Raw genomic sequence first — 23,937 nt, 5'->3', positions numbered from 1 at the left:
AAACAAAAGTACCTAAATTGTAAAAAATAACCATAGAAATTAAAAACTAAAATACTATTCTTTGTTTCCTTAAATTGACACAACATCTTAGGGATTTGGGGGATATTTCATGTTAAATAAAAGAAATACCATAGAATATTAAAATGTCATTAGAAGCTTTAATTTTTTACCCATGTAAAATCTCTGTGTGTATGTCTATGTGTTTACTATGGGTACTTGTTTTTACTGTTTTGCAATTTTGAAAATCTTGTACATTTAATCAATATTTAAGACAAATGAGAGAAACAAAAGTCAAAATACAATTGGAACCGAGTTTTTAAATTGCAACAGCCTACTGATAATTTTGATCTTTTTGTAATGTGCATATTTCATGTGTACATTTACATAAGTCTTTTATATTAGTAGATCTTGACATTTCAAATCAGTGCTTCCCAACTCTCGGGCCACGGACCGGCACCAGTCCATGAGTCATTTGGTACCGGGCCGAGAGAGTTGAGGCTCGGGTGTGAAACTCATGGTTTTTATTGGTTTTTAGCATTCACTCGGCATTATAAAAACGACATTATAATGATATTATATGAGCGTTTATATTATATTATAAATGTTTATATTATAAATATCAACACTCATTGAGATATTTGCTTTTTAAAAAAATCCCTCACAAACAGAAAGAATTACTACATTATATTTACAACCACAGACCACAGATTGTTGAGAGAACACACTGTATGCTCGCGCGTGTGTATATATGGTAAATGGTAAATGGCCTGTATTTTGTATAGCGCTTTACTAGTCCCGCCTAGGGACCCCAAAGCGCTTTACACATCCAGTCATCCACCCATTCACACACACATATTCACACACTGGTGGAGGCAAGCTACAGTTGTAGCCACAGCTGCCCTGGGGCAGGCTGACAGAAGCGAGGCTGCCATATCGCGCCATCGGCCCTTCTGGCCAACACCAGTAGGCGGTAGGTGAAGTGTCTTGCCCAAGGACACAACGACCGAGACTGATATGATTATATATTAATAATTATTAATATTAGGTCATATTAAATTTGATATATATGATTTAATTGAACTTAACTGAAAGCAGTGTGTATATGTTTGTACACGAGACACAAAAGGAGGACAGACAAGTCTCCTCCTTAGTAGTACAGACATTACAAAAGCAAAATAAGAAACAAATGTGTAGCATCCTCATTTGTTTATTGCACAAACAAATGAGGCTAGTACTGTCTATTATCTCTATTTATGTGGTCGCTCAGAGGAAACAACAAGGTTGAAATCAAACTTGAACTTGTTAAATTATTCTTGGATACTCACCAGGCTGCTGTGAATGACCATCTGTAAAGTGGAACATAAAATGAATATGTTAAACCAGAGACCGCACGTCATGATTTGCATTAGGAAGCGTTTTTCAAAGAGAACGGAAATATGTTTCTTGGATCTAGTCTCTCATCAATTATGTCTTGAAACATTAGTAACCATTTAGAAAGTTTTATAAACACCTGGGACAACTTTACAATAATCATCCAGATAATTTCACTGGTCAACAAACCTGTTATTAACCAGTTTAGTAGATATTGTTAACATTAAACCAAAACTTGCCCGTTATTGTTACTCTTCATTAATATAGTGTTATTGAATTCAGCACTGCCAGTCAACAGGTACTTACTTTCTATTGACTTTCTATTTGTCAGTATAAAAACACTATTACTTGTTTTTAATATTTTGTTCTATTTAAAAATTGATATCAAATACAGCAATGTGAATCTTGACAAGCAATCTGGTAGCTATTTAACTGATTTGCTTTTTATTACATTAAAATTCAAAAGTAATTCTGTCTTCATCTAGTATGTATTTAATTCTTTGACCTGATCAGGTGGATTTAAACAAAAAGTTCCTTCTTTGATCCATTTTGACTCACATTTCCATGTTGCATCAACCTACAAGCAGGTTAACAAGTTTGTTTGTATCTAAAGAACACATTTTTATCTGCAATAGTCTTCAAAGAGGTGCAGTTGAACTTGTAATAAGCTACATAATGAGACAAATATTAAATACAAATCAAACGTCTTTCTCACCTTTGCATAAAAGAATAGTTATCACAGCGAAACAGGAGACAAACAGTTGGAGAGCCATTTCTAACCACACCTGTTTTAATTTGACGTATTTAATACACATAGCCATATGCTGAGCTCCACCCACAGGCTGATGTGTCTTAAATGGCCTTCCCATCACTGAACAGTGAATTAACATAGAAAGCAATGCACCTGTGTTTGATATTTATTTATTTATTTTTTTAAATAGCGGCACACAGCGAATAAAAAATTGTACCAGAGGTGAAAAAAATTGAATGCAAATTTTTAACAGACCAAATTTGAATAAAAAACCTAACTCAACACCATGCAGAATTTATTGTTATTGATGATGTGTATATAAAGGTATTTAAACATTTATTTGTGATATTTTCAGTTCAGATTTTTAGGTATAAAGTCTGGTGCCACCAGTAGAAGATTAAACTACCGTTATCAGTGACACAAAACACTGCTGATCCAGAATAGCAAAATATTAGTTTACTGCTCAGTAATTAAAAGATATTCAGTAGTTATACATCCCCCCCAAAAAAGAAATTAAATGACAAGTAATAATAAATCTTTCAGTACTAAAACACTCTGTTCAGACCATATAGCTGCACTTGGAGGGGGAAAGCAGCGTCTTACGTACATCCAGACTGCGCCTCTATGCATGTTTGTAATGTTTGGTACCTGCATTTGGTGTCACTGTTTTATTAGTAATGATTCTTCATGGGTCTTCCGGAGACATTGGGAGCCTCGTCCATGGAGCTGAAAAACTTTCTGGTGCTGCTGGGCTGCGTTATGCGATGCCTCAGGCCTCGCCCGTAGAGCTCTGACATAATGTCCTTGTACTGCACCCGCTGATTGAGGACCTTGGGACTGTCGTTCTCCACAATTTGGATAGGCCTGCCTCGGTAGTCGAATTTCCCTCTCCTCCTAGCGTCTCGGATGATAATGTCCTTGGTCTGCTATTGGTACAGACATATGATCACCAGGCGAGGTGGGCGCCCCACGGCCGGCTTAGCTGCGAGGGAGGTGGGGAGCCCATTTTCAGTGTCTTCAGGTAGTTCGATGACATGGATGTTCTGACGCCTACTACGGCTCTCCTGGTCTTTGACTTTGGTCTTTAGCTGGTTATTATCTTCGCGGAAAGTGGCACACATGCTTTCAAGGTCAGCGACTTGTTGGCTTTGGTCTGCAGTTGCAAGCTCCAAGGACGAAACTCTCTCGGCCTGTTCCTCTAGGGCTTGTCGCACTTGGTCCAGTCTTGAATTGAGGGCGTTAAATGAGGATTTAAATTCAGACGCTAACTCATCTCGGTGCTGCTGGAGCAGCGTGGTGATAGCCTCGAGTGTTAAGCTAGTGTCCTCCTTTATGTTCGCTTTTATGCTCTTAGAAGCCATTAGAAAGCGTCAAAACTGTTCAAAACACTAGGAAGATAGTTGCGAGGGAAAGCAACTTAAAAGTGGCAATTGGAGGGGTGAAACTGGTCAAAACGTTGTTAAATTCACCGGAGCAGTTCGTTCCTGCATCTCCTCGGGTTGCATGCTGACTGAACGTTCAATAGTGTCATTTTTTTTTTTAACCAAAATGGGCATCAGCAATATAGTTTAAACTTAAGTTCTAAATTTGGGAGAGACAAAGAAAAAATCTGTGGGGACAAGAAAGGTTGGGTATGGTATATTTCCATATGTTTTGTCTTCCATTATGCAAACCACATGGAAATATAATTTCCTTCCTTTAAGGTCACTTTCCTTTATCTCAATTCAAAGCAGATGCTAAGTTTCAGATTTGAAAGTAATATTTTTCTGCTGGCACCAACAGAACTCGTCTTCTTTGGAAATTCTTCACAGAAATAAATCATCAAATGCATTAAAGTAAAGTTTGCACTCATAGAGATTATGTGTCTATGTATGTACTGTGTGCGGGAGGCAGGAATGGTGGACCCAAAGTGCAGACTCCAGGAGGTGAAAAAGTGCACTCAAACAGCTTTATTGCTGGATACCAAAGTAATTAAACTGAAAACATAAATAAATTATGCAGGCAGGCTGACAGACAGAACACACAGTGTAGAATGAGGGATGACATGATGACGAGCAGGGAAGATGCAGACACTACATGCAAAAGGTGAACAGGACTAAGAGGAAACAGCTGGGAGATATGGCTGACACGGATTACACAGACGAGACGCGAGAGCGGGCAAAACTGAATACACTGACATAAGACACAGACTTTCAAAGTAAAACAGGAAACTCAACACAAATGCAGAGACACAGGCTTTACACTGAGACCTGACTGACCTGGAACAGAGGGAGTACAGAACCAAAACCCAACAACTAGCAAATCTTAACAGAATACATAACCAAAATAAACAAGAACATAAGATATTATTAATAAACACAAAACACTGAATGATCAGACTCAGGACCATGACATTATGTTTGTTTTACAACTAAATGTACCACAACAGAAAAGCAAACACACAGATATCATGTGAAAAGTAAAGATTAAATCAATCACATCACTTTTACAGGCTGTAAGCCGCCTTTATCCAGCTATTGAAACAAACAGTGTGAACTATGGAGTACACGTCTCTTGTTTGTTGATGTCTTTCTTTTCTGGAAGTTTCCACCAGCTCACTTTTAGGTCGCCAGCCGTACCTACCAGCTCATTTTTGACCTGTGCAACAGAAAAGAGAATTTAATGATTACACCACAAATCATAGACTGTTATTGTTACATTCTAAATGAAATTTGACATGAAAGGGACTCAAGACAATGCTAATAAAGCAGTTTTTCTGGGATTGTTCATTACCCAAGACTTTTTTTTAAAACATCTTGAAGGTTTTGTCATTAAAATATAAGTATAGTTGTTTCACTAAGACAAATTACCAAATTCATGACAGACTCCATCACAGCCGGGTCTTTCATGTCCACGGAGGAGTCGACAGCAGCCAGATTCACTTTCACCAAGAACTTCCTCCATAGAGCTGGTAAGATTATTAATTTTTTTTAAATTTTAGTTAATATCTGTAAAGATTCCCATCACCATCATCATTATCAACACCAACATCATGATCAGTTTGAGTTCAAACAGCAGTGATTATAAATGTGGCTGCCTGAAGCTCAAAACTGGCATGCAGTCATTTTAAAATTACAGACTTTTCATTTTCTTGTTGTATATCTTTGGTCAAACAACCACAGTACACTATAATATAACTGCAGGTACTTTTGGCTACTCAAAGAGTGGCCACAGAGGATCAATCTGCATTTCATTTGGCGCAGATTTTATGCCGGTCAGAATGCAACCCTCTCATTTCTCTGGACTGCCATAGGAGTATATTAGCTTTTGACAAGCTCAAACACAAAGCATTCACCTTCTGTTCATATTTGTTTTAATTCGTTTGCCCTGTTTTCAGTAGTTGTACAAAGAAGTTTTATTTGCTGTATTTGACATCTTGTGGATGACCAAAAATATATCTTACCTGAACAGATGACACCAGCGTCCTGAGAATGTTTACAGTTGTGTGCTCCAAATCCACTGAACTGACACCCAGTTAGAAAGTTTTCATTTCCTGAACAGGTCACTTCATCAAGCCATATCTGTCCAGTTCCTGCACTGAAGTGAGCTGATTTAAGAGCCTGTAGTGCCGGTCCACATTTTAGCTGTCTGCAAACCACCTGAGCATCATTTAAGTCCCAGCGATCATCACAGACTGTTCCCCAGATGTTATTGTGATAAACTTCAACTCTGCCAGAGCATCGAGTTGATTCAGGCCCAGCTAATCTGATGGGCGAACCTGAAAATGCAGAAAAGGACTTAAGGAAAAAAAAATATTGTAATGGCAATTAATAGTTAAAATGGAGAAGTTTTCCATAATTAAAAGTTTGTTTTATATTTAGATTAAATCTTTTTGTTTAAAGTTATTGTATTTCATATTAAATAAAATATTTTAAGAAAGCCTATTAAATTTAACGTTAAGATGCTCAAACGCTGTTAATCTTTTATCTCTTTATTGGCATGATATTGCTGTAAAACAGCATCACTCTACTGCCACTATAAGACATTTCACTTTGTATACATATGAGGCTTCATATAAATTGTCACTTATTTGAAACTACAGAGAAATATTTGTTATCTTACATTGTGGTTGAATAACAAATTATAAAATGATGAGACTGAGTTTTGCAATCACAATTCTAACACACTTACTTCCTGTTGTCAACATTTAATTCTGTTAACAGAAAGCAATGACCCATTGTCAACATTCTTGATAACAAAACTTGAAATTTGTGTTGAAGTCCTGGGTTTTATGTTCGTATTCTAGTTTATGTCTCATTTTATCTTCAGTGATATATATATATAACTTCCCCGCTCGCCCCTGCGGGCGGTCTATCCTTCAAGCTCGGGTCCTCTACCAGAGGCCTGGGAACTTGAGGGTCCTGCGCAGTATCTTAGCTGTTCCCAGGACTGCGCTCTTCTGGACAGAGATCTCCGATGTTGTTCCTGGGATCTCCGCACCTAGTGCTCCAGTTACCACTGGGACCACCGTTACCTTCACTCTCCACATTTTCTCCACTTCTTCTCTGAGCCCTTGGTATTTCTCGAGCTTCTCGTGTTACTTCTTCCTGGTGTTGCTGTCATTGGGAACCGCTACATCGATCACTACGCCCGTCTTCTTCTGTTTGTCCACCACCACTATGTCCAGTTGGTTAGCCACCACCATTTTGTCCGTCTGTATCTGGAAGTCCCACAAGATCTTAGCTCGGTCATTCTCCACCACCCTTGGGGGCGTCTCCCATTTTGACCTCGGGACTTCCAGGTCATACTCGGCACAGATGTTTCTGTAAACTATGCCAGCCACTTGGTTATTGCGTTCCATGTATGCCCTGCCTGCTAGCATCCTACACCCTGCTGTTATGTGCTGGATTGTCATCTTTACACAGCCTGCACCTGGGGTCTTGCCTGGTGTGATAGACCTGAGCTGCCTGAAGGTATCTGTAACTCTATCGTTGTTGCCATTAGCCTCTGGTCAAAGATCTTGTGGTGCCTTTTCACCTCCGTTGCTGGCTACATGTTGACTTGCTGAGGTGCTTCATCTCCATCGCTTGCTTGTTGGTCGGTCCTCTAAACTGTTGCCATGGGCCATCTGTCCAGTCCCTAGGACCGTTCCGTGGCCTTAATCCATCCTATGGTTTGACTCTCCTATGTTGTTGTTCTTGTTTTTTGGACTAGTTTCAATCCCTGTTTTTCATTTGGGTTTTAGGTCCCTCCATCCCGATCTCCTCCACACAACCTGAGGCTGGATTTGCGTGCCCTCCCAGTGTTTTAACTCATTTGCCTTTGAAGACTATGAAGACTATACAAATAATTGTAAAAACAAGAAATTATATTTACAATATTTGGCATTCTGTGGATATATCTCACCTAAACAGATGACACCAGTGTTGTGATAGTGCCTATAGTTGTTTGAAGAATATTACTTAGAATAGGGTTAGGGTTAGTATCTAAATGTTTTCTCACCTGAACAAATGACACCAGCATCCTGACCATGTACACAGTTGTGTGAGCCAAATGCTCTGTGCTGACACTCAGTTAGAGAACTTTCATTTCCTGAACAGGTCACATTATCAAGCCAAATCTGTCCAGTGCCTGCACCAAAGTAAGTTGATGGAAGAGCCTGTAGTGCCGACCCACAGTTTAACTCTCTGCAAACCACCTCAGCATCATTTAAGTCCCAGCCATCATCACAGACTGTTCCCCAGCTGTTATTGTGATAAATTTCAACTCTTCCAGAGCATCGAGTTGATCCAGATCCAGCTAATCGGATGGGCACACCTGAAAAAAAAAAGAAAAGAAAAGATATGAACATAAAGGACTTATAATGTTCATCTATAGTTGTATGTAAATATAAAGTACAAACTGACTGATCAGATGTGATTTTGCATAAAATTATGTGTATTTACTAGATATAAACCTTGAAAAATTTACACATATTGTGTGTCCTCCTGGTCTCAGGTCTGTTTTAACTCAATTGCCTTTTATATATTTTCAGTATTTGGCATGCCTTGGATGAGAAAAATATATCTTAACAGAACAGATGACGCCAGCATTATTATTGTGCCCACAGTTATGTGTGACACAACTCATGTATGACACACAAGAGCATAATGACCTAAAATATATTCCGTCTCTAAACATTTTCTCACCTGAACAAATGACACCAGCATCCTCACCATGTACACAGTTGTGTGATCCAAATGCTCTGTGCTGACACTCAGTTAGAGAACTTTCACTTCCTGAACAGACCACGTCATCAAGCCAAATCTGTCCAGTTCCTGGACCAAAGTAAGCCATCTGGAGAGCCTGTAGTGCTGACCCACAGTTTAACTGTCTGCAAACCACCTGAGCATCATTTAAGCCCCAGCCATCATCACAGACTGTTCCCCAGATGTTATTGTGATAAACTTCAACTCTTCCAGAGCATCGAGTCGATCCAGACCCAGCCAATAAAATGGGCACACCTGCAAACAAAACAAAGCAAAGATATGTTGCGGATATAAGATTCAGGAGTTTTAATATTGTAAATTGTAACTGTAAATTTAAAGTGGTAGGATGGCTCCGTTAACAGCGAAGTTTAAAAAAAGAAAAGGTAGACAGATGGAAATTAAACTCATTCCAAAGTCCATGTGAAAGAAACTGCTTAAATTTCCTAGTATTAGTTAGCTTTCGCCAATTCTACACACCTATTTATTTTGGAATATAATGCATTTGTCACACAACAGGTGAGGACTGTCAGTCCATGACAGCATTATAAAATAAAATAAAACCTATTTGAGTTCCACTTAGGTCTCATGACAAAGATACTTTTCAGTTGGCTACACTTTATTCGGTAACTGATATCCAAAGGATGATTAGTTAAGTTATATTTGCCAATACCTTAATAATTTAAATTTACATCCATCTAAAAAGTTAATGGCTATTTAATTTATATTTGTATTTGACATAAAGGTACCAATCAATGTAAAAAAAAAAACCCCAAACAAACAAAAAACAAAAAAAAATTCTAATAATATTATCATTAAAAACATTAAAATGTAACAAATGGCTTGCACATATCTCAATCTTGCATATTTTTTTTAAGGTCTATTCATCTAAGCAGAACATTGGTCCATGTCTGCACAGAGTTATAATTCTAGGGCTGGCAGTGTTTGCAACTTTAAAGTGGTGGGGCCCAAACTGATATTTCTTTTTCACGGTTTCCAAATCCATGGTGTTACTGTTGCAAGGACGTGTACACTACTGATCAAAGGTTTTAGAAAAAGTTTTTTTTAACACAATAATTCTTCAATTTTTTATTGATATTCAAGCAGTCTTGTCCAATGAATAGCCTGAAATGGTACAAAAGTAAGTAGTGAACTGCCAGAAGTTTAAAAAAAGGTAAAGTTACCCAAAACTGAAAAAAATATGTACATTTCAGAGTGCTACAAGAAGGCCTTTAAGAAACAAAAACTGGGTTAACAACTTAAAGCTGTTCTAAAGCAATGGAGCTTATCAAGCCTTGAAAGTTCATGCTATCAATTCGTGCAGGTCTCCAACATTTTCTTGATTACTTTCAACCTCCTCTGTCTGTAGGGAGGTTGTAAAAGTAGTGTTGGAACACACTGTGGTGCCATAACCTTGTGTGGATTATTTGAACAGTATTATGTGGCAGAAGGTAGTGTGTTGCTATAAAAACAGTGAGAAAAAAGGCAATTAGCAATAGAACAGAGTCTATCATAAGCCTTAAAATTAAAGGTTTAGGTCTTTCGTACAGAGAAATTGCAAAGTAAATCATGGTGTCAGTGAATTGTCGTGGCAGATATCTTTTTTATGCATTGATCCCTTTAGTAATTTTAATATTACTTTCTCACTTAGTTATATGCATTTAGAATAACACCACAAATGTGTTATGCTCTATCACACATATATGCACACACACAGTGGAGCCATTGAAAGTTAACAGATAGTGAGACTCCTTCTGCTTATCAGGGATGTAAATTTCTTGGTGACGCTAAGCAGAAAACAAAGTCATAATTCTCTCTGTGAGGGAGAAGGTTTTATGGATGGAGCTGAAGGTATAGCTTCCTGTGAGATGGGCCAACATGTAAGAGATGTGGAATGTCTTTGTCTGTGTGTGTGTATATAAGATGTGAGAGCTGAGTGTTTGGCTGGGATATTTCTCTCCACATTGCAATGTGTTAATTAAACCCACTTAAAAAACGCTCACTGGGTGTGTTGCAGGTTATTGTTAAAACTTCCATAACAGAGTACAGTCTCCTTCACCATCAAAAGGAACTCAGAAACTGTGGTAAACTTTCCAGGAAGAGGTACAGCAGACCCAAAACTCAAACAGAATCAGAAGGCAAGTTTCTGAGAATCAACAGCATGCCCAATAGGCAGCTCACAAGACCACCTCTTCAAGCGCAGCTCAATAGTGATTGTAGTAAGCAAGTCTTAGTTTCAATTGTGAAGAGAATACTTTGCGTTACAGGTTCGACAGGTCAAGTTGCACCAAGAAAGCCATTGCTAAGATGCTAGAATAAGGAAAAAAGGCCTGGTCTTGGATTACTGTCTAGATAAAGGTGTTATGGACCAATGAATCCAAATCCGAAATCTTCAGTTTAGGATTTTTGTACACCATCAAGTAGGTGAAAGGGTTGTTCCCCAGTGTGTGACATCAAATGTAAAACAAGGAGAAGGAAATGTGATGGTCTGAGGCTGGGGCTGTTTCGATCGATCCCAGGTAGGGATGGGTATTGATAAGATTTTAACGATTCCGATTCCATTTTCGATTCTGTTTAATGATTCGATTCTTTATCAATTCTCTTATCGATTCTTTTTAAAAAAGGAGAACACTAAGGTCGATTAGCTTAGAACTTTGTTTTATATCTTCTCTTTGAACAAGATAGAAATTTAGGAGTAACATGGCCTTACAAACCCAACAGTGAGATCTTAAGAGACCCACAGCCCATGGCTCTTCAATGGGGTGTCACAGGGTCCCCAGGAAAAAAAATGTTATTAGATTTGTATTGTTTATTGTCATTTATGCTTAGAAATATTTACTCATATATGCTTAGAAGTATATAATCATTTGTAGATTGAAAAGAATGTCTCATCCTAGGAGGTCTGTAACAACTCTGTGTAGCATGAAGAGGGGAGTGCATTCACTCCTCTTCAGAGTGTTCTGGCATAGATCACACACCTCCTAGGAGAGGTCGTATCTTCTCTTGCTGATATATGGTATGGCAAACACACGTATATCTGTTTGAGTGTAAGAGCCTTTTGTTTAGATGTACTGCTAGACTCCTGGCACCAGCTTTGGGGAGTCTTCACAGGGTCACATCTCGACCCCACACACACACACACACACACACACACATGCTTGCACAACGCACAGGCAAGGTACTCTTCGTGTGTATGTATACGTCATATGTTAATGAACCTATGCATATTCATGTGACCTCAATAAAAGAGCAGTGTTATGGGGGAGCGGACGAGAGCAACTGGGGTCAAGCGAAGGAACGGCGTTTGTCTCTCCCGTGCACGAGAAACATAAAGAACTTTGCCTACTTGTGTCTTGCTTTGCTGTGTAATTACATTGTCTTCAACGTTCCAGCGAATAGGGTTAAGCTACAAACCTATCAATTGTAAATGTAAAATAATAAAATAAATATTCTTCTGTAGCAATAACAAAGTATAACATAAATTATTCTGTAGCAATTACACAAGAATATCCAGTAATGTCCTTGCCTACAATTAAACACATTCACTTACCGAAAATCGGGGGCATCTGCTGTGGCAAATGGGTGCAAGCCTTTGACCACAAACTTAGTCACTGCTCGGTGACATTGGTCTATCCTGGCCTGAAAGGAGACGCTAACGGTAGACTGCAGCGAGAACCTCCAGCATCTGAGCCAGCCAGACTTTGTCTGTCTCTCATGGTCACCTAAATGCAGCGCACAGTAATGGCAGGTTTTGTAATAAGGCAGATCGCGCTAACATAATATGCACTGTTAGTTGATTATTTACCTGCCGCATTAACGGGAGAGGGCGTAAAGCGTTACCGCTGCTGCTGGGTTGAGATTCACGAGTCGGGCGGAATTAAAAACACGACATTCATTTAAGGTTATCGCGTGTTTTGTGAGCAAATGCTTTTGCATATTCGTAGTGTTTCCTCCTTTAAATGAAATATCTACTTTGCAAGTATTGCAAGTTGCCCTGTTGTCATCCGTTCTCGTAAAGTATAACTAAACTTTTGAGTGTTTGGGCCGCTTAGGCGCCCTGCCAGGTAAATGACGCTCCGCAACGTGGTGACGTCATTCAGGGCGATTGGAATCGATAAGGGAATCGTTTGCAAAAATGGCAAACGATTCCAAGGAATTGAAACAGTGGGAACCAGTTCTCAACAAGAACCGGGTTTCGATACCCATCCCTAATCCCAGGTTAGTGATAGGCACCCTCACTATCACTAACCTGTTCAATATGGCGGCATGCACAGACGCAGCGGCTCACTGCTCCTCACGTTTGGTGTTTTCTTTTTTACTTTTTCTACGTGTATCTGTGTGGATGTGTGTGTTTTTTATTATTATACATCGAGTAGAGTCCACTTACAGTCGTCAGGACCTTCTGAGTTTGGGATTACGCTGTGCAAGGAGCATTACGTCGGACTACCACCATTTTCACAGCATTCCGGAGGACATAATAAGAGCTCCGGGGTCTCCGTGGTTGGTTCTTCCCAGCGGCAAGACAAAGAGGAAACTTAAACAAAGGAGGTAAAAGAGTGGCTGCAGGGCGGGCCCACTAGCACAGCTAAAGAAACAGCCATTTAAGCCACCGCTTCCAAGTATTTTCCTCTCCAACATCAGGTCCATAACCAACAAAATCGACGAACTGAGATTACAAATTGCAGTCAACAAGTGTGTACGGGACAGCAGCATAATATAACTCACAGAGACTTGGCTGCAGCCATCAATTCCGGACTCGGCTATCGAGCTAGCAGGCTGCATGGTCCACCGTCATGACAGGAACGGCCACTTCGGTAAGAACAAAGGAGGGGCTTTATGCGTCTTTATGACAGCTGGTGCAAAAACACAAAGACTGTAGACAGCCATTGTTCCCCGGATTTGGAATAGAACAAAGGAGGGCTCTACATACCTCACGCGTTTACTGTTGTCATGGTAACGGCCGTGTATGTGGGGTGGCTGTAGCTCAGGTGGCAGAGCAGGTCAGCCAAATCAGAAAGATTGCTGCATCCTGGCTGCATGCCAAATATTGGGCAAGATACTAACCCCATGTTTGGAATATTTGGTCAGAGGGCCCGGTGGCGCCTGTGTGAAGTGTCAGCCCCAGGGCCTGTGGCTACTATACTTGCTATCGCCAGTGTGTGAATGTGTGTTTACTGTTGTGATGAATGTAGTGTAAAGCGCTTTGGGGTCCTATGGACTAGAAAAGCGTACCACCGATGCCATTTAATGCCATTTACCATTAACCGATGCTAATTGATGGAGAGCTGTACAAGACAATAAGCAATCAGCAGAACTTCCATCCAAACTCAGTGCACATTATAGCTGGGGACTTCAACCATGCTGATTTTAGGTCAGTATTCCCCAGATTTGAACAACATATTAAATGTGCGACGAGGGGAAAAACACACTGGATAAAGCCTACAGCAACATCCAAAAAGGCTACAGAGCAACCCCTCTACCACATCTAGGTTTGTCAGACCACATGTCCATGCTGCTGATCCCTGCATACTCTCCCGTTAGGAGAAGAGCCCCCCCAGTCACAAAAACTGTGTAAATCTGGCCAGAAGTTGCATCACATCAGCTGCAGGACTGTTTTGAAAACACGGACTGGAGCGTGTTCGAACATCAGGACCTTGAAGAGCACACAACATCAGTGCTCTCATATCTTAACTTCTGTGTCAACAGTGTCACTGTGGACAAACGTCTCCGTGTGTATTCCAACCAGAAACCCTGGATGACTAAAGAGGTCCAGGTCCTGCTGAAGCAACGTGACGCCGCTTTTAGATCCGGTGATGGTATACAGTACAGTGCAGCCAGATCTGAGTTGAAAAGAGGCATCAGAGAGGCCAAGGCAGCGTACAAGAGAAGGATCGAAGACCACTTCAGCAACAACAACTCACGACAGGTATGGCAGGGAGTTTCAGCATAACCAACTACAAACCTTGCAATACCACGTTGACTGAGGGTAACGCGGCGCTTGCGGAGGAGCTTAACCACTTCTTCGCACGCTTTGAGGTGAAGGGACCAGAGGCAGCAGCAGCAAAAACATCGGACAGCAGCAGCAGTCCAAGCCTCATAGTGCAGGAATATGAGGTGAGGCGCACACTGAGGGCAGTGAACCCCAGGAAGGCCGCCGGACCAGATGGGATAACCGCAAGGGTCCTAAAAGAGTGTGCAGACCAGCTGGCCGCGGTCTTCACTAAGATCTTCCACACTTCACTGTCCCAGTCCTGCATCCTGCCATGCCTAAAGTCAGCCACAATTGTCCCACTGCCAAAGCGTACTAACATTAGCAGCCTCAACGACTACCGACCAGTTGCTCTAACACCTGTTATAATGAAGTGCTTCGAGAAACTGGTCCGACGCCACATCATGTCCTGCCTGCCACCCAACCTCGACCCGCTCCAGTTCGCATACAGAGCTAACAGATCAACTGAAGATGCCATTGCTACAATGCTCCACACCACCATCTCTCACCTGGAAGTGCAGGGCCGTTACGCCAGGCTGCTCTTTGTTGACTTTAGCTCTGCTTTCAATACGATACTCCCGGACAGACTAATAGTTAAACTGCTGGAAATCGGACTTCCTTCTACCACCTGACGCTGGATCAGAGACTTCCTCTCAGACCGTGTACAGAGAGTTAGAGTGGGGCCTCATCTTTCCTCAGCCCTCAGCCTTAACACTGGCTCTCCACAAGGCTGTGTACTGAGTCCCCTACTGTGCACTCTGTACACACATGACTGTGTTAGTACCCACCCAGACAACGCAGTCATCAAGTTTGCAGATGATACCACTGTGGTGGGGTTCATCTCAGGGGGAGATGAGACGGCGTACAGAGCTGAAGTTCAGAGGCTGTCAGATTGTTGTGTAGATAACAACCTGGATCTCAATATCACCAAGACAAAAGAACTGGTAGTTGACTTCAGAAGGAGGAAGTCTGAACTGCAGCCTGTCAGCATCAATGGGGAGTGCGTGGAAAGGGTCTCCAGTTTCAAGTTTCTGGGTGTGCACATAGACACAGACCTCCAATGGAGCTCTAACACCTCTGCGGTTTTAAAGAAGGCCCAACAGCATCTCCACTTTCTGAGAATCCTCAGAAAAATGGACCTGAAGAAGGAGCAGCTGACCGTCTTCTACCGCTGCTCCATTGAAAGTGTGCTGACATATTGCATCGGTGTATGGTTCTCCAGCTGCACCACAGTACACAGAAAGGCACTCCAGAGGGTCATTAATATGGCCCAAAAAATCAGTGGACATCCTCTTCCTTCCCTGAAGGACCTGCACAGCACTCGCCGTCTCAAGAGGGCACGCAGCATCCCACAGGACGGTACACACCCAGGACACCGGGTGTTCAAGCTGCTGCTGTCTGGCAGGAGATTCAGGCTGCTGAGGTCCCAGACAAACAGACTCAAGGACAGCTTTTACAACAGGGCAATAGCCCTAATCAATGCAAATAGCTGACCTGATTGGCTACCTCCCTGGACTTTTTGGGGGAGAGGTACCAACAGTAAAAACAATAACAATAATAATATTTATATTTATAACAAGGTGCAATAATAATTAATGTGCAATAATAACAGTGTGCAATACAAATACACTTCTTCTTCTTTTTTTATTACTAAGTTAATATACTGTATTGTGTTGTTTGTGTCGTGTTGTGTTATATGTAGTGCCGACGTAGGACAGTTTCAATTGTACTATTGTACTATGTATGACTGTGCAATGACAATAAAGAGTTATCTTATCTCAACCAAACTGGCTGGCATTCTGCAGAGCCATGCAGCATCCTCTGGTATGTGCCTAGCTGTTTAGGGGCTCATCCTACAGAAAGATAATGACCCAAAATATAAGTTAAAGCTATTGCAGAACTACCTCAGGAAAAAAGAACAAGTTGATAAGCTTCAAAACATGGAGTGGCCAGCACAGTCTCCAGACTTAAACCCCACTGAGTTCATTTGGGATGAACTGGACAGAAGAGTGAAAACAAAGCACCCTACAAGTGCCACACATTATTGGGAACATCTGCAACAGATATGGGAAGAACTTACTGAAGAATATTTGGTTTCCATTGTAGAAAGAATGCCACGGGTGTGTTCAGCTGTTATATTTGCCAAAGATGGGTACTTTGATGAGTCAGTAGAATAAATTTTGATTTATAAATGGATTGCTTTTATGACTTCAGTGGTTTATTAATTGTATTCTTTCACTAGCTGGGCCCACGTCCTCATTTTAGGTTTGACAGTGTTTTAGTAGGTAAAAGTGAATGCTTTGACATGAATTGAGCTGTGGTTTGGGGAAGGCCTCGAAGGGGACTGGCGATGGCTCCCGGGCCTGGCAGATCCCCAAAGAAGGCATCCCCTGAAAACGTTAATAACTGTGCGTTACGAGTGTCGATGACCTCAGCGAGAATCGTTCGATTTTCAATTCAACTTATTTATATGGCACTGAACCACGGTGACAGATGCCTCGAGACCCTACGATGATGTCTAGTGGAAAAACCCAACAATTGGATGACCCCTATGAGCAAGCACTTTGGGGACAGTGGGAAGGAAAAATTCCCTTTTAACAGGAAGAAACCTCCGGCAGAACCAGGCTCAGGGAGGGGCAGCCATCTGCCGCGACCGGTTGGGGTGAGAGAAGGAGAACAGGACAGAGGCAAGCGTAGGGAGAGCGAACGCCGAGTGGCCTCGCCACCCAGAGAAGAGGAAAATGACTGGTGGCAGGCTAGTGAAGCTGAACAGCTCTCGATAAGGTAGTCGAGGATTCCATGGAGTGGAGTGGATCAGCTTGGACAATTAGAAAGGAATGGCAGGAGAAGAGGGCGAAGGAAATTGAGAACAACGGAAATCTTAATAGGTGAATGAGGGGAACTCTCGATCAGGTAGCGACATGGCTCGACTTTGAAGTGAAGCGCTGACAGAGAAGTATGATGGATTTTGAGATTTGAGGTGAGGCTTGGAGGTTCGTAAGGCTTGCATGAGCTTGTCTTTGAGTAGAAGATACAGAGGGGGTGCTTAGCTGGTTAATTACTTCAGATAAGGTAGTGATAACTACTGTGCTTATTTCTGAAATGAACAGAAGTGACAGTAGCAGCTTGGGAAGGGCTGATGAATTGAAAGACTGATTAGAGGAAAGTCGTCTTCTATAATAATAACCCCCAAAATCGTCAGAGAGCAGAGGGCGAGTCCACTGAACTTTGTGGGAGATGATGAGCTGTTTCCAGAAAATTCAGATACATAATCTCCAATTCATTTCAGAAGACAATGCCACATTGAACTGCTTGAATTTCAATAAAAATGTGGAAGAACTGGGTTGTTCTAAAACTTTTCACCATTAGTGTATGTCCTCTGTAACTGTGGTTGAATGATACAAATTACACAATGATTTTACAGTGACAACTCTTAAACAGTTAGGATGTACTTACCTCCTGTTCTCAGTATTTAATTATGTCAACAGATACAGTGGCTTGCAAAAGTATTCGGCCCCCTTGAACTTTTCCACATTTTGTCACATTACAGCCACAAACATGAACAGGATGGCTCTGACATCCCACCTGATGAAGACCCTGGAGCGGCTGGTCCTGGCTCAGCTTCGCCCTTGAACTCACTTTCCATCAGCCTGGCATTTGTCATCATTCACCTTACATCGTTCCCTCGCCACAAACACTGTGAATCATGTTTTTGATTTCTCCAGTGAATTCCTCGGTTCTGAAAGACCTGGAGTGGAATACCTCAAAGTGGTGTGAGGACTCAGGGCTGTGTCGGACATGCAGCACTGGGGAAGTGGTTCCTCTTCACCATCTACACTGCAGAAATCCCACAACTCCACAGTGATTCCTGCAAACTGATGACTTTTGACTGAAATAAATAACTGAAAAGTGGACTGGTGCCAGCTGAACTATTCAGATCAGCCTGAGTAAAACCAAGGAGCTGGTTGTAGAACCACCTTTTGCTGCAAGGTATGGACAGCTGTGCCAGTCTTGGTGTTCATCTGAACAACAAAGACTGGTATGCCCTCTCAGGAAAGGGCAGAGCAGGCTGTTGCTTGGAGACTCAGGTCTACAGACCTTTTATGAAATGGTGGCCTTGCCATCATTCTTCTTTGGGGACAGGAAGAGAAACAGGCTCCGAAGGGCCAGCTCAGTCAGATTAGATGGACAGCGAATGGTGGAACAGTCAGTTTTCAGATCTTGCCACAGAGCTCCTTTCTCGGATTGGATTTAGATCTGGACTTTGACTGCAGGCCATTCTAACACATGGATATGTTTTGTTGTTTTAAACCATTCCATTGTTGCCCTGGTATTTTATTTTATTTTATTCCAGTGTTTTCTAATTTCTGCTACATAACTTTGCACTTTTGCTGTAACAAAACAAATTTTGTGGGACTAATAAAGGGTCTTATTGTCTTATCTTATGAATCAATTTTATTGGAATTCCAGGTGAACCTACAAAGTGGTGTACACCGAAAGTCTCATGATTCATTTTTGCAGACTGAAAAGAGGTTTCAGCCCCTGAGTCAATACTTTGTGAACCACCTTTTGCTGCAGTTACAGCTGCCAGTCCATCTTACCAGCTTTGCATCAGGGACTGAAATTCTGCCCATTCTTCTTTGCAAAACAGCTCCAGCTCAGTCAGATTGATGGACCCTGTTTGAAGAGAAGCATCTTGCCACCCAGATTTAGATCTGGACTTTGATGCATTCTAACCATGGATATGTTTTGTTTTAAACCACATTGTGCCCTGGCTTTATGTTTATGGTCGTTGTTGCTGGAAGGTGAACCTGCCCCAGTCTCAAGTCTTTGCAGACTCCAAGAGGTTTTTTCCAAGATTGCCCTGTATTTGGCTCCATCCATCTTCCCATCAACTCTGACCAGCTTCCTGTCCCTGCTGAAGAGAAGCACCCCCAGAGCATGATGCTGCCACCACCATATTTGACAGTGGGGATGGTGTGTTCAGAGTGATGTGCAGTGTTAGTTTTCCACCACACATAGCGTTTTGCATTTTGGCCAAAAGTTCCATTTGGTCTCATCTGAGAGCACCTTCTTCCACATGTTTGCTGTGTCCCCAACATGGCTTGTGGCAAACTGCAAACAGGACTTCTTATGGTTTTCTGTTAACAATGTCTTTCTTCTTGCCACTCTTCCATAAAGGCCAACTTTGCACAGTGCATGGCTAATAGTTGTCCTATGGACAGATTCCCCACCTGAGCTGTAGATCTCTGCAGCTCGTCCAGAGTCACCATGGGCCTCTTGGCTGCATTTCTGATCAGCGCTCTCCTTGTTCGGCCTGTGAGTTTAGGTGGACGGCCTTGTCTTGGTAGGTTTACAGTTGTGCCATACTCCTTCCATTTCTGAATGATCGCTTGAACAGTGCTCCGTGGGATGTTCAAGGTTTGGGAAATCTTTTTGTAGCCTAAGCCTGCTTTAAATTTCTCAATAACTTTATCCCTGACCTGTCTGGTGTGTTCTTTGGACTTCATGGTGTTGTTGCTCCCAATATTCTCTTAGACAACCTCTGAGGCCGTCACAGAGCAGCTGTATTTGTACTGACATTAGATTACTCACAGGTGCACTCTATTTAGTCATTAGCACTCATCAGGCAATGTCTATGGGCAACTGACTGCACTCAGACCAAAGGGGGCTGAATAATTACACACACCCCACTTTGCAGTTATTTATTTGTAAACAATGTTTGGAATCATGTATGATTTTCATTCCACTTCTCACATGTACACCACTTTGTATTGGTCTTTCACATGGAATTCCAATAAAATTGATTCATGTTTGTGGCTGTAATGTGACAAAATGTGGATAAGTTCAAGGGGGCAAGTTCAAAACAGAACAAAAATCTGAAAAAGGAAAATCTAACTGTTAAGCTAAGGATACTCAAAAAAAACCTCAGCATGACACTAAATAAGGTGACTCTCCTTCATGGTGACACATCAAGACGACTGGCCACTTGTGGGCAGTTTGTCTGCCCACAAGTGGTACAGCTGACATACACACAACTGGTATCTGTTATAGTAAAAGTTCCTGTTCTCTATATGGCAAGCTCTATGGCTACACTGTAGGTTTTAAAAATCTTTTGACTGTGCTGGTGCTCTTTACTTGTTATGGTTAATTAGTCCAGTTGGTTAACTTTAGATTGTTACTGACAATGATAAACAATCTCCTCCTTCTTAGAAAAGGGGGACACAATCTCCAAAGTGTCCTCCTTTTCCAAGTAGTACAGGTGTTAAAGATAGCAAAGGAGGGAATAAAGAAGTTTAATCCCCAGTTGTATTTAGCTCAAACCAATGAGATTAGTACTGTCTCTCCATTTTGTTTTTTAGCTCAGCAGAGAAAACAGATAAGGTTGAAGCTAACCTTGAAACTTGAACTTGTTGTAGGATATTATAAATACAAATATCCTTACCAGACATCTGTGCATGGCCATCTGAAAAGTGAAAGAGAAAATAATTATAAAAATGTGAAACCAGCGTACTGCACATCATGATTTACATTTTGAAGCATTAGTCAGACAGAAAGTCAACTTGGATCTACACTAGAATTCTGAAAGTTCGAGGAACTTTCAGAATTGTTTACATTTTGGGAATGGGGCAGTTCAGATTATAATGATTGGTCAAAAATGTACTTGCATAAGTGCTATATATAAAGTATATATGAACTTTGCTTGCTCACTACCCAAACATCAAGTGAAAACAAAAGTAAACATTTAGTGAAGACTTTTGTTTTACACACATCTGCCTGTGCATACTCTGTATGAAAATGCGGGGTTACAATGATCAGTTTCAACTTCATTCTTCAGGTATTATAAAAATGTTATAGCTACACAGCACATTGTAAGTTTTATAAAGACCAATGGCAACTTGAGAGTTAAAAACCCTACTATTAACTAGTAAGTAAACATTGTTAACACTAAACTAAAACCTGTTTGACATTTAATGATCAAGTTGTACTTGATCAGTAGTAGTTAACATCATGTCACTGAACTCAGCACTGTCAGTGAGCGCATAGTTACTCTCTACTAAATTTCTATTTGTCCATACAAAAAATATAACAAATAACCCAATTAACTTGAAATGTGATCACAGCACACCCAGTGACTTTACTGATTTCCTTTTGACTACATTATAAAGGCTACCAAGTGGGCTGCTTTACAGTATAGTAGAGTATTTTTTTTATTACAACAGCTCTTAAAGATGTACAGTTGAACCTTTAATTAACATTGTACTCTGTCCAGTCTTCATATAAACTAGGTAATGAGAAAAAAAAAAATCAAATTTCTTTCTCACCATTGCATAAGAGAATGATCATCACAGAGAAACAGCAGACAAACTGCTGGAGAGCCATTGCTAACCACACCTGTCTGAATTTGACTTTCTGACTTTTAAATTTAGTATGCTTAGCCCCTCCCACAGGGCATTTACTGTCGGACACAGGCTGTCCTAAATGGCCTTCCCATCACTAAGCAAAGAATTAACATAGATACAAAACAAGGTAACAAATCAAAGGACTTGATACTTGAATTTAGGGGACATTGCATATTTATACAAAAAACTGCATGCAGTTTGCATGCAAAGAATGCATTAAAAAAACGGTCATAGATGGAAGAAAACTAAAAACGTATACAGACCACGTTTCTGAAACAAAATCTTCCATGGTTGCTTTCTTCATCTAACAGTGGGATGCTGGTCTGAATAAAAAATTATTGCTTATTGCTGTGACATATTAACATGTATTTAACGGTATTTGGTGGTTTCTGTGGTGGGTGTGGCCCATGGCTCAGCTGCAGGGGGAGGGTATTGCAGTGGCTTCGGGTGTCAGCAGAGGCTGGTTGGGCGGCTGATAACAATTGCATCCTGGTATCTGGCAGAGGAGGCAAAAAAACAAAAGCAATGAAAAAGAAGAGCACTGAATTGCAGATTGAGTCCTGTATGTGTGTGTCGTGCTGGGTGTCTTTGTAACCCTGAGTGTTACAGTATAATTTTGACATTTTCTGTTAATACTTGAATGTTTCGGGTTGTTTTTTTTAGTTAAATATCCATCAGGTAAAAAGTCCATTGGTGCCACCAGTAGAAAATTATATCACTGTAATGGATGACACAAAATGCTGCTGATTCAGAAGTTTACAAAATCCTCAACAATAAAAAAAATTTAAAAGGTCAGTGTAGTTGGATATAGTAAGATTCAAAGGACTTCAGTATTGAGGAAAAGTGCTACATTGGATATAAATTGTGTGGAGTGTATTACTATACACTTCAAACTTTTCCTGCTAAACTTTGTGTCGGGGTGTGGTCTGCAGCTCGACTGCAGGGGAAGGGTGGTGCAATGGGTTTAGGGGGTGAGTGCCAGTGGAGGATGGCCGGCACAGCTGGTATTCATCATTCCTACCATGTCTCCCCTATGTTCGGTTAGGTTCTGCCTGTCAGTGTGGTTGCTATTAATTTGCTGTTTTACATTGGTAGCCACTTCTCTGATGTGTTTTGCCTTTAATTTTATTGTCCCATTGTGACTGTCTTGAGCTGCATCTTGCTGCCCTCCTGTGTCCAACTCCCTGATTACCCTTTTTTGTATAAATAATGCCGCTTTTACCTTAGTCCTGGTCTTAGTATCATGTTCACCTTTCTGTGTGTTCCTCTTTGGACTTTAAGTCAGGGCCACTCAGGCGGTCTGGATTCAAGCACAGTTGGGAACTCCAGGTTGACTGGTTGGAAGAGGCAAAACAACAAAAAGTGGCCTCTAGCTTCACGTTGTCTTGCTGAGCTTGCCCATTGGTCTGGGGCAAACTCAGACTTGAGTTAAATGACTTAATAAATACAAAGATGCAATTTCTTATACAGCGGTGGAGACATGACAAAATTGAATACAATAATAAATCAGGTAAATTTACATAAGTAAAATAAAGAAAAAACAACAATTACAGTTATCAAGGACTCAGGGAAAACTTACTGTAAAAATATTTTTACAGATATTTGTTTGTTTTTTAGGAGGTTTTACATGACTCTATACACCTCTGACCATGACTCAAATATAGACGATATCACAAATTTCCTAGTGCTTTAGATCTACCTCATTTAACACAAGCTCAAGTTAGGTTGTTGGATAAACTTATAGCTCTAGAAGAACTATTCTGTGCTCTTAATAAAATCCTCAGTAATAAGGCACCTGCCACAGATGGCTTCCCTGCTTATACAAAGACTTCTGGCGAACCCTGTCCACACCATTTATAAGAATGATTGAAGAATTTATGATTACCTCTAGAATTTCTCCACCACGAATACTGCAGTGATTGCCCACTTTCTCTGGTAAATACAGACATTAAAATGATAAGCAAGGTCCTTGCATCCCACTTAGAAAAAGTAATTCCAGCACTTTTTCATGCTGACTAGATGGGTTTTATTGAAGGCAGACATTCAGCTATTAATACTCGTAGACTAATTAGCTTAATGCAGCTTTCACACTATCAAAAAAGTAACAGTCTAATTGTATCACTTGATGCAGAAAAAGCATTTGACAAAGTCAGCTGGAAATTCCTGTTTGCAATATTTTAAGAAATTTGGATTTGGAGA

At 40.9% G+C, this 23,937-nt stretch overlaps 1 protein-coding gene across 1 annotated transcript; it reads right to left on the bottom strand.

Annotated features, from left to right (window-relative positions):
* Positions 1-4,259: 4,259 nt before the first annotated feature.
* LOC120433645 (putative DMBT1-like protein) lies at positions 4,260-21,718 on the bottom strand. Its single transcript, XM_039600269.1, has 7 exons — positions 21,661-21,718; positions 20,781-20,801; positions 8,290-8,604; positions 7,604-7,918; positions 5,565-5,879; positions 4,972-5,069; positions 4,260-4,759 (listed from the first exon to the last, which is right to left on the bottom strand). Exons 1-7 carry the CDS (start codon positions 21,716-21,718, stop codon positions 4,658-4,660), a joined length of 1,224 nt encoding a protein of 407 aa, XP_039456203.1. The 3' UTR covers positions 4,260-4,657.
* Between the last annotated feature and the right edge of the window lie 2,219 nt (positions 21,719-23,937).

The sequence above is a fragment of the Oreochromis aureus genome, linkage group 3 (assembly GCF_013358895.1).
Source record: "Oreochromis aureus strain Israel breed Guangdong linkage group 3, ZZ_aureus, whole genome shotgun sequence".
NCBI classification, from domain to species: Eukaryota; Metazoa; Chordata; class Actinopteri; order Cichliformes; family Cichlidae; genus Oreochromis; species Oreochromis aureus.
The sequence above is the reverse complement of the archived record's forward strand: the minus strand, read 5'-3'. Positions and strand labels throughout refer to the sequence as shown.

Bases quoted from the DNA above. Each gene is read 5' to 3' on its own strand.
- LOC120433645 (XM_039600269.1), bottom strand. From the start codon at position 21,718: ATGGCTCTCCAGCAGTTTGTCTGCTGTTTCTCTGTGATGATCATTCTC. The intron at 8,605-20,780 runs GTAAGGATATTT...TTTTGTTTGCAG, and splicing joins TGGCCATGCACAGATGTCTG to GTGTGCCCATTTTATTGGCT. The intron at 5,070-5,564 runs GTAAGATATATT...TAATCTTACCAG, and splicing joins CGCTGGTGTCATCTGTTCAG to CTCTATGGAGGAAGTTCTTG.